Source organism: Ruditapes philippinarum, unplaced genomic scaffold (assembly GCF_026571515.1).
Source record: "Ruditapes philippinarum isolate M1 unplaced genomic scaffold, ASM2657151v2 ctg184_1_1_1_1, whole genome shotgun sequence".
Classification (NCBI taxonomy): domain Eukaryota; kingdom Metazoa; phylum Mollusca; class Bivalvia; order Venerida; family Veneridae; genus Ruditapes; species Ruditapes philippinarum.
The window spans coordinates 313475-325621 of NW_026863779.1; the positions used below are offsets into that span (position 1 = coordinate 313475).

Here is a 12147-nt window from a genome sequence, read left to right on the forward strand (position 1 = left end):
CTGAGCCAATTTCATCCAAACTTCACAGGAATGTTCCTTTGGTGGTCACCTTTAAAAATTGTTCAAAGAATTTAATTCCATGCAGAACTCTGGTTGCCATGGCAACCGAAAGAAAAAACTTTAAATATCTTCTTTTAAAAAACCGAAAGAGCTAGAGCTTAGATATTTGACATGAAACATCTTCTAGTGAGTGTCTACCAAGTTTGTTCAAATAAAAGCCCTGGGGTCAAAATTGGCCCCGCCCCACGGGGTCATTGATTTTCCCTATATGCATATAGTAAAAACTTAAAAAATCTTCTTTTAAAGAACCCAAAGAGGTAAAGCTAAGATATTTAACATGAAACATCTTCTAATGAGTGTCTACCAAGTTTGTTCAAATAAAAGCCCTGGGGTCAAAATTGGCCCGGCCCAAGGGGGTCATTGATTTTCCCTATATGCATATAGTAAAAACTTAAAAAGTCTTCTTTTAAAGAACCCAAAGAGCTAAAGCTAAGATATTTAGCATGAAACATGTTCTAATGAGTGTCTACCAAGTTTGTTCAAATAAAAGCCCTGGGGTCAAAATTGGCCCCGCCCCAGGGGGTCATTGATTTTCCCTATATGCATATAGTAAAAACTTAAAAAATCTTCTTTTAAAGAACTCAAATAGCTAGAGCTAAGATATTTAGCATGAAACATGTTCTAATGAGTGTCTACCAAGATTGTTCAAATAAAAGCCCTGGGGTCAAAATTGGCCCCGCCCCAGGGGGTCATTGATTTTCCTTATATGTGTATAGCAAAAACTTAAAAATCTTCTTTGAAAAAACCCAAATAGCTAGAGTTTAGATATTAAGCATGAAACATCTTCTGGTAAGTGTCTACAAAGTTTGTTCAAATAAAATCCCTGGGGTCAAAACTGGCCATGCCCCAGGGGTGTCATTGTTTTTAACTATATGTGTATAGTAAAAACTTAAAAAATCTTCTTTTAAAAAACCCAATGAGCTTAGAGCTTAGATGTTTAGCATGAAACATCTTCTTATGGTTGTCTACCAAGTTTGTTCAAATAAAAGCCCTTGGGTAAAAATTGGCCCTGCTCCAGGGGCCAATATACAGGTGAGCGACCTCAGGGCCATCATGGCCCTCTTGTTTAATATTCATAAAAAGAGTAGTTTTGTTGTGGAACTGGAGCACTATTTTGTCTTGAGAATTGCTTCAATATAGTCTGAACTTAGTCTTTTGTTTTAAAGTGTCACATTAAAGTTACCTGTTCATATTTTTCAGGCACGTATAATGGCCACTATAGGAGTGACACGTGGACTAGGTGACCACGATTTGTATGTGTTTGACTCTGACATTTGGATTAAACCTTTTCTCTCCTGTAAACCAGAGGTTTGTTGTATTTATATTAAATTACCTCTGTTAAAATGAGATAACAAAATTATAACATGAGGGGATTAATTGTTGATATTTACTTTGTGATTTACATTAATTTTTCAAGCCATAATCAATGTAATGTTTAAAGAAGATTGATTTAGCATCATATTTAATGTGTAGATATTTGGTACTTAACCCTTTCCCCCATGAGCATATTGTGAAAAATGGCCATTTTCACTGAAAAGCCTCCTCTCACAAGTTCAAACTGCTATGAAATTATGAAAAATGCTTCAATACTAATCAAACTTGGCACAAATGTTGACCGGACCATTGCCTTTGTAACGACATGCTCAGTCTTAAATTTCCTGTTACCATGGCAACGAGGGGACATCTCAAAATTGCCAAAAATCACTTTTTTGCCTCGATTTTTTCCATCAAAATTTATTTCAAAGTGCTGCAACTTCTCAAGGGATTGAGATAGAGTCAAAGGCTTTTCAGCGTTGGTTACACGTTATCTTATGATCGACCTGGGGTCATTTAAAGCCTCTCACAAGTCCAAAATTTTCTTGGCGATGAGGGGGACTCTGCCCCCCTTCAAACCCCCCAAACGTAATATTTGGATGGGGGACGGCGCCGATAAAAAATGGTCAATTTTATTAACAACATTTCTCAAACGAAAAACAGTGTTTGGGGCCTAAATAGGGCATTTTTTCACTGTTTGAGGCCTCAAAAAGGGGGGGGGGTCAAAAAGCCGTCGAAACACGCTTATATAAGGGAAAAGGTTAATAGAGTATTACAACATCAGGTAACTTTAAACATGGCATAATCATCAGTGTTGCGAAGGATGTTGAAGATGTTAACGTGTAATACTTGTACACTGTAAATATTGGGAACTAAATGGGCAGATAACTCTTAAATTAAACTTTACACTGTCTTGCCACTTTTAGAATTATCAGTGTTTGTCATGTTTTTGTTGAAGTCCATTTCTCAAAAACTATCAATATTTTCCCATTTCAAAAGGGCAGGAAACCTTTATTTTCGTTTTGCAACAGTTAATCTCCTTTCTGACCATAACATTGCATATTTAAGATTTATTATTCAGGTACGTGTGATAGATCTTACAGAACATCAGTGGACAGAGGATGATGTTTTGATACTTGGCACAGATGGATTATGGGATGTCATTACAAACCAAGAAGCCTCAGATATAGTCCATAAAGAATTCTCATCTTGTAACAAAACTGATCTTAAAAAGTAACTGAATCTATTTATTTGTTTATACTTTCAGATGAAAAAATAGGTTTTTTTTAAAATATAAACTTATAAAAAGATATAATTATAAAGTGTTTAAGAAATGGAAAAATATAACAAGGATAGTAGGTGCTTTATTTGTTCACTTCAATTTCATAGTCTTGTAAAGCTTATAATATAAAAAAAACCTTTGCGATGTAAAGAAAGCTTCTGCAAACGGCATAAACTCCATGCATATGAAGTACTTGTATTTATTTTTCAAAGAACCTGTGACTGAGGGTTGAAATTTCATATGTTTAACCACTTACATATTTTGTAATCAGACAATCAAAAAAAAGCAAGCTTTATTGTTGTAAGTTTACATTTACTAAAATTCAGTAATCTTACTGATCAGTCTGCCATAATGTCCATCGTTATTCATTACTGGCTGAAGAAAGTAAACTACATGTAATTATCATTTCTCATCTCCTTAGATATACCATAGCGGCTCAGGAACTTGTGTCAGAGGCGAGGGGACACTTTACAGGTCAAGGATGGAAGAAGAGGAATGGAGACACAGCTTCTTTTGATGATATAACAGTTATGATAATTCCTATCTTAACCTACTTAAATCAGTGGAAAGCAGGGCATTTGTTAGATAGTGGTATAACGTAATGGAAATATATTCTGTGATTTAAGGTTAGCCGGAACTGACATGATTAGCCGAACAACGGATCTCCTCATGATGATTATAATACCTTTATAAGACCTTATTTAAAACCCTATACTAGTAATTAAAGTTAAGTTATATAATGGATTATTGTGAGTGACTGGATAGTTACGCAAATTATTATTTATTTAATATTGACCTATGTTTTCCTCAACCATGAGACCATGTATATATGTTACAGTATTACAAAAATCCTATATTTGTCTGTACTGATAATTGTATGGTTAATAACTTTGTTATGTAAATTATTATATACATGTTCTGGTTTCCTAGCAGTTTACGGCCCCAAATTGCACTTTTTAGCTCGACTATACGAAGTATATGGAGAGCTGTCCTACTCGCCCCGGCGTCGGCGTCCGCGTCCGCGTCCGCGTCCAGATTTTAGATTAAAGTTTTGGTGCAGTAAAATATTTTTCACTATAACTTTGTCATTTCTTAAGGTATCAACTTAAAACTTCAAATATATGTTCCTTATCATCAACCACATCTTATGTGACAAGGTTCATAACTCTAGCACCAATATTTTCAGATTTATCTCCCCTTGAACTTAGAATTTTTCTTAAAAGATACTATTTTTTACTGATACTTCTTTATTTCTAAAGGGATCAACCTCATACTTCAAATATATGTACCTTATCATCATCCCCATCTTATGTGACAAGGGTCATAACTCTAGCACCAATATTTTCAGATTTATCTCCCCTTGAACTTAGAATTTTCCTCAAAAAATACTATTTCTTACTGTTTCTTCTTTATTTCTTAAGGGATCAACCTCATACTTCAAATATATTTACATTATCATCATCCCCATCTTATGTGACAATGTTCATAACTCTAGCACCAATATTTTTAGATTTATCTCCCTTTGAACTTTGAATTTTCCATACAAAATATTATTTTTTACTGTAACTTATTTATTTCTAAAGGGATCAACTTCATATTTCAAATATATTTACGTTATCATCATCCACATCTTATGTGACAAGGTTCATAACTCTAGCACCAATATCGCAAGAATTATCTCCCCATAAACTTAGATTTATTTACTAGAAAAATGTTATTTTTAGCTCGACTTTTCTATGAAAAGGGGAGCTATCCTACTCGCCCCGGCGTCGGCGTCGGCGTCGGCGTTGGCGTCACACCTTGGTTAAGTTTTTTGTACCACCCCACTTTATTTCAGAAGTATTACAAGTATGGCTTTGAAACTTACCATACTTGTTCACCATCATAACCTCCATCTACAGACAAGAGTACATAACTCTGTCAAGGTTTTTGACAGAATTATGGCCCTTTTTTGACTTAGAAAGTGTATTGAGCTTGGTTAAGTTTTTTGTACCACCTCACTTTATTTCAAAACCATTGGAGGTATTGCTTTGAAACTGACCATACTTGTTTACCATCACGACCTTCATCAACAGACAAGAGGACATAACTCTGTCAAGGTTTTTGACAGAATTATGCCCCTTTTTGACTTAGAAAATACAGTTGACTCTCGGTAACTCGAAATCGAAGGGACTGGGCATTTTACTTCGAGAGAAACGGAATTCGAGTAACGTGGATCTGCCGCCATTACGTTGACATTCGTCTAGAAATTGAAACAAAATATCACAAGCATTTATTACAATTAAATTAATAAAATCTCAATTTAGTTATCTAACTGTTAAAACCAATTAAGTCCTGAAACCATTTAAAACCACTTTTACTACGTGTTTATAATACATGATGACCGGCGATTAAAATTACTATGAAACGTGTGAATCACGAGTGACAACATTTCACCTTGATGTCGCCGACCTTTGATCAGTCTGGTGTTTTCACACTTCGACTAATTGAGATGAAAACATGTTGGACTTTAATTGAAGGGACCAAATTTTCTTTTCGACTAAACAGGAGTCTAGGTAAGTCAAAATTTGACCTAAGCGGAATTGAAATACAAAGATAGAGAAGGAAATTTGACGGGACTTTCGAAATTCTTCGACTTACGCGGAATTTTGAGTAAAGCGATTTTGACTTATTGAGAGTCAACTGTACATTGAATATGGGTAAAATCCACTTATTGCCTTAACCCTTTGAGATATTGCTTTGAAACTTTTAATGCTATTTCACATCATTACCCCCATCTGTACGCAAGAGAAGGTAACTCTGTCAAGGATTTGTTTTAAAAATTAAGGCCTTTTATCGACTTAGAATCTTGGTTAAGTTTTTAGTACCAGTCCACTTTTTGACTGAACTGTTTGAGATATTAATTTGAAAGTTGGAATACTTGTTTACAATCATGATTCCCAAACATGTCCAGGAGAAGGTAATTCTGTCAAAGATTTTATTTGAATTATGGCCCTTAACTGTCAATGTTTTGTATTATAGGCAAGCACTAAAAAACTTAAAAAATCTAAAAAAATTCATTCCTATCCACTGAACCTGCAGTGTTCAAGGGTATCACACAATTCAGTAAAATAATTCTTCACTAAATATCTTAATGCTCATGGCCATTGTTCACTTTAAAAATACAGAGATTCTTGTATTGCCTTTTACTGCAAAAACTTTTTTTATTGGCAAGCAATAAAAAAGTCGAGCGCGCTGTCTTACGGACAGCTCTTGTTTATTTTAACTTTTTTATTTTTAAAGGTATCTACCTCAAACTTCAAATACTTATTCCTTATAATCATTTACATTTTATGTGACAATGTTCATAACTCTTGAAGCAATATTTACAGATTTATCTCCCTTTGAACTTAGGATTTTCTTTAAGAAATAAAATAACTTCTTTATTTTTTAAGATATCTACTTCAAACTTCAAATATATATTTCTTATCATTACACAAATGTTGTGTCGCAAGGTCCATAACTCTTGCATGACTATTTCTAGAATTATTCCCCTTGCTCTTGGAATTTATGTTAACAAATGTTATATTTTTACTATAACTTAATACTTAATTATACATAATTGATTTTTCTTTCATAGTTTTGTCCTCCTTACTGCGTCCAGCATTTTATTAGTCGAGCTTCGCTGTCTCCTGTGACAGCTCTTGTTTACTTATAAAATACAAATTTGTCTATGGATGATTACAGAACATAGATAGGTACCTGTCCAGCATTACCATGTTTTCGATTTTGCTCTTATACTTTATTTTTTTTATTGAAATATGACCATGTAACACCTTTTCTAGCTTTTATTTATAATTTCACAGCAGTATTCCTTTTTTCATTTTGAATATTATTTGTAACACGTAAGCAATGTGAAGGTGATTTTTATTCTAGAAACAAAATTTTCCAACTGTCTTTCTATCATATGCAAGTATATTGTTGAAAAGTAGTGAATTTCCTGGAATGGGGCTATAATTACTGTAAATGAGCATTCAAACTGGAATTCCCCAGGTGTTTCTTTTTTTCGAATACAGCAAGTTCTCCAAAGTAACTTTTAAACAACAGGCAAATCTTCAAAATATATAAAACTTTTTACCAATTTAATTGCTGTGCTGTCTAGGAAAAACAAATGTTTCTCTCATTTAATGAAGTCACATTGATGCTTTATTGGTTAAACAGACAGAACTGGACTTAAACGATGAACGGCCTGAAAACTGCTAGGGTCTGGAATCTGCAAGAAAACCAGTACTGAATAGGGTACATGCTTAAATAAAATTACAATTGTAAGTTAAAATATAGTACAGTACAAATAGTCAAACTTTAATATCTTAAATAATGTAAAATTTATATTTGTTTATATTGTTTGCTTTTTAACCAGGTTTTCAACGAAAACCGGGTTATTGTAATGCCGAAGTCGGCGGGCGGGCGTCAACTTTTGGTTTCCGCTCAATAACTTTAGTTTGCTTTGGCCTATTGACACCAAACTTGGTGTGTAGGTAGCTTATATCAAGAGGCAGCTTGGGATTGCTACCCAGGTGTCTGTGATCAAGGTCAAGGTCACTGTTACTAAAAATAGAAATTCAGTTTCCGCTCAATAACTTGAGTTTGCTTTGGCCTATTGACACCAAACTTGGTGTATGGATAGCTTATATCAAGAGGCAGCTTGGGATTGCTACCCAGGTGTCTGTGATCAAGGTCAAGGTCACTGTTACTAAAAATAGAAATTCAGTTTCCGCTCAATAACTTGAGTTTGCTTTGGCCTATTGACACCAAACTTGGTGTATGGATAGCTTATATCAAGAGGCAGCTTGGGATTGCTACCCAGGTGTCTGTGATCAAGGTCAAGGTCACTGTTACTAAAAATAGAAATTCAGTTTCCACTCAATAACTTGGGTTTGCTTTGGCCTATACACACCAAACTTGGTGTATGGATAGCTTATATCAAGAGGCAGCTTGGGATTGCTACCCAGGTGTCTGTGATCAAGGTCAAGGTCACTGTTACTAAAAATAGAAATTCAGTTGCAGCTCAATAACTTGAGATTGCTTTGTCCTATTGACACCAAACTTGGTGTATGGATAGCTTATATCAAGAGGCAGGTTGGGAGTGCTACCCAGGTGTCTGTGATCTAGGTCAAGGTCACTGTTACTAAAAATAGAAATTCAGTTTCCGCTTAATAACTTGAGTTTGCTTTGGCCTATTGACACCAAACTAGGTGTATGGATAGCTTAGATCAAGAGACAGCTTGGGATTGCTACCCAGGTGTCTGTGATCAAGGTCAAGGTCACTGGAACTAAAAATAGAAATTCAGTTTCTGCTCAATAACTTGAGTTTGCTTTGACCAATTGACACCAAACTTGATGAATGGGTAGCTTATATCAAGAGGCAGCTTGGGATTGCTACCCAGGTGTCTGTGATCAAGGTTAATGTATTTAGTTTTCATGTTATAACTTGAGTTTGCTTTGACCTTTTCACACCAAACTTGCTGAGTGGCAGCTTTGGATTGCCACTTAGATATCTGAGAGCAAGGTCTAGGTAATTTGCTTACAATAGAATTTTTAGTATCTACTCAATAACTTCAGTGCACTTTGACCTATTGATTGCTGTCACATCAAACCTTGGTCGTTGAAAACCTGGTTTTCGTCGCATTGCGGCGCTTCTTGTCTTTTATTTGAAATTACAATGTATTGTTTTTAAGAGATTTTCACTTTTTGTTAGATTATTTGCTTGTTTTATTTACTAGAAATGTGCCATTGTTTGTATGTTACTTACATGTGTATTTATAATATGTATGAAAAAATAACAACAGTCATATTAAAATGCAACTCTTGATCAGGTAATAATTTATATCAATATGTTTTGAATTGTTATCAGATGATTAAATGATATGAGCCGCATCACAACAAAACCATCATAGTGTGTTTGAGACCAGTATGGATCCAGACCAGCCTGCGCATCTGTGCAGGATCCATGATGTTCGCATACCAACTCTATTTCAAGTAGAGAAACTGATAGCGAACAGCATGGATCCTGATCAGTCTGCGCGGATGCGCAGGCTGGTCTGGATTCATGCTGGTCGCAAAGGCACTATGTTGGTTTTGTCGTGACGAGGCTGATATAATTATATTGTATAGATATAAAACATGTAATAGATGTTAACCATTGATATGATGTAAATATTAATTGGGATTTTGGGTCTGTTTATATTAGATATCTGCAAGCTTATGAAAAGTTCAGTGGATCTACTCAGGAGGTTGCTTGTGTCCAAAATTATGAACAGAGGGGCACCAAAGGAAACAGAGGGGCACTGGAGAGTCATCATAATTATGATTTTAGCAGTGTCGGTGTGATTTCAAACTTTTAATAAAAAAAAAAAAATCATAACCTTGTCTATGAATATTTGATATCAAATTGTTGTTAGAAATATCATTATGATATCAGCATTAAAGGGACTCCACTGAGGTTTAAAGGCTAAAAACATACCATTTGAATTTCTTACATAAATGAGGTATGACACTTTAAACAGAAATATATGCAAAGATAGTTAAGAAATATACTTTGAAATAAATTGAAAATCTTATTTTTATGCTTTTCTTAGCCCAATAAGTGAAAAGTGTTTAAACCCTTTTCATTTTGTGTCATTTTTTTACAATTTGAATAATTATTGTGGAAAAACAAAGTGCGCGAATGATCTGAAATTTTGCACAAAGATCAGTGGTGTAAACCTACATCAAATGGTACATGTTTCTGGAAAAATATTTTCAGTCTGATCATGTCAAAAACCTTAGTGGAGACCCTTTATAATAATATAAAAATAGTTGTTAACAATTTTTATTATGATATGAATATTCAATTCAGTAAATCAAGTCACAACAAGACAATATGTAAAGTTATTATATGATATGCTGAAGTACCGAGTTATGATGTTATATTGTACTTATTAATCTATTAACATAAAATATCAGCTATTAGGTAATGTTTGTTGAAACATCAATATAGAAGATGCATTCCATTAAAGAGTACTGATATATCTTGTGTTTTAGATACTTTTTATAGTATGTTATGCAGATTATATTGAAATGCTATTAGAGACACATTTTTTTAAACTTTGAAGACTTCTAATCAAACAGTTATCTACTCGTAGTTCATATTTATTATTATCAGTGTTTTCATACATGTATTCCATACAGAGTTTGTGATAAAATATACATTCCATATTTAACATTACAAGGTTTTCTTTAACTTACATGAACATGTACCTGTATTTTTGTTTTGTTCGAACAATTCTTGAATCCATGAAGTAGCAGGTTTGATGTTGAACTTTTTCAATATCATGATTCTATTTACTTGTCAATTTTTTCTGCCAGTTATTTGTTGTGTAAGTGAAGGAATGGATAAATTGTAAAATTTCTGATGTTTGACTATTTTTCAACTTTTTCTGAATATTTTTAACAAATAATTTTGATAAAATTTCGCATTTTATGTTACATGTACAGTATTAAACATTCTGTCAATATCAAAAAGGAAAACTGAAAAATATCTATGATCTGAGTTAAGATTTCAAACCCAAAACCATCGTCATTGAAGACAAGCACATTATCATTCAAGCAAGCAGGATAATTATGTGATAAAATGTAAGTTTCTATGTAATAATAATACATGTATACATATATACTGTTGTGCCATATGTCTAATGTCCAATTTTTTTGATTTATTTTTTTTCTAATTACAAATGTATTTGAAACTGAGCCTTGCCAAATAAAGAATGTCATTATATATTTATTGATACATCTCGGGGGTCAATATTGGCAAATACAGTAAAACTTCTGTAGAGCAATACCTCGTGTGATTGTTGCCGAGAGGTATTGTTCTAGACAGGTAAAAGTCATTCTGATGTAAAGTGGTTAATGGTGTACAGAGGGTCACTGTAATACAAATACTTTTGTCAATATATATTTTTTCGGGGTACATTCCTTCCCTTTTCCCCCCTCTCCCAAGTAATGAATATTTTTTTTACAGGTTGGAGAATGCAGCCCTGCCCTTAATTTTGGGGGAAAATTACACAATATATTTGCAAAAGGGGAAGAAAAAAACTTTATGTAAATTAAATTTTTGGGAAAACTTCATGATTTTAAAGAATATTTCTTTGGGGAAGCAGTCCTATAACAGCCCCTGATATAGAAGGGAAAAAAGACTGGACAGTTGATGCCTGTGTGTGTGCATTTCAATAATCTTTATATTGAAGTGTAGAGAAACATTCCATTATCTATATTTGAATAATGTTGATACAATATAGCTGTTATATTTTTTATCAATGTCTGAAGTTAATGTGATATGTTTTAAAATACAAAATGTACATTGTAGCTTTAAAACTTCCAGTTAATATTAAACGTCTTACATCATTTCAGTTGTTTTGTTTCTTTCAATGGTTTCAGCCCTGTCTATTGGACAATAAATGCTTGCATCTATAAAGAACAGTTCCAATTAAATACATAGCAATTCTTGTACTAAGGTGAATAATTGTACAAAACTAAGGTGAATTCTTGTACAAAACTAAGGTAAACTAATAAAAAGAATAAGGAAAGTGAAACACACGAAACAAAGTGGGTCAGGTTTTTATTTAAGACCTACGTTTCGGCTATTCAATAGCCTTCATCAGGGTACAGATATATCAGAATTTTTCATCTAAGGTATAGTTTTGACGGTTCTTTTTGTCACGTGATCAAATCTATTTATAGAAGTTATTGTTAGGTGGTTCATTTGTCCGTATATAGTTATTTATATGAATAATTAGAAAATAATAATATAAATGTTTATAGTTATAGTGGAGGTACATGTGAGCATTAGTAGGTTTAGTGTATAGTGTTGTAGATAAGTTCCCGTAGATATCTTTTCTGGTGGTTTTTTGGTGGGGTTGTTAGACTGTCCCGGAAGTGTTGCTATGGATATAGACGGTGTAGTAATAGCTTCTTCGTAGAGATTTTCATCCAACATAACGTAATGTGTAGGGTTCAAAGCCCGGGTCCCTATCAAAGGGCGATAGTGGTGCTTTGGTAAGAAAAATGATGATTTGTCGCTGAGACAAGGTAAAAACACATATACTACATACATACAACTTACCTAAATAATTCACAAACAATTAGTTGTATTTGACATAATTTTATTATAATACATTATACACAGTAAAAAACAATACAAATTCTTAGAAATATCTAATTATACTCTATGTACCAGCATTGAAATTATAAATTCAGTCATATTTCATAGACCAAGTAACTATGCAATCATTTCTGGAATTCGTGACCTGACTTTGTTGGCTTTATTAACAGATTTAATAATTATCTTTTGTAATCCCTTTTTCATTTTGTTTGTTTCATTTTACGCCTTTTCCCCAACAGTATTTCAGTCATATAGGCGGGTAGTTTCCTAACCATCATTCCTGGAGAGTTACACCAGTACTTGACTACCTTCC

At 33.5% G+C, this 12147-nt stretch overlaps 1 protein-coding gene across 1 annotated transcript in view; it reads left to right on the forward strand.

The window, feature by feature from the left end:
• The window catches only part of LOC132723312 (protein phosphatase 1H-like), a 38880-nt gene extending 35492 nt beyond the window's left edge, over nucleotides 1-3388 (forward strand). The window contains exons 9-11 of the mRNA XM_060707993.1: nucleotides 1261-1368; nucleotides 2456-2607; nucleotides 3078-3388. Coding sequence (XP_060563976.1) covers nucleotides 1261-1368; nucleotides 2456-2607; nucleotides 3078-3258 — 441 coding nt within the window. The 3' untranslated portion in view covers nucleotides 3259-3388. The remainder of the gene's footprint in view (nucleotides 1-1260; nucleotides 1369-2455; nucleotides 2608-3077) is intronic.
• Nucleotides 3389-12147: the final 8759 nt, after the last annotated feature.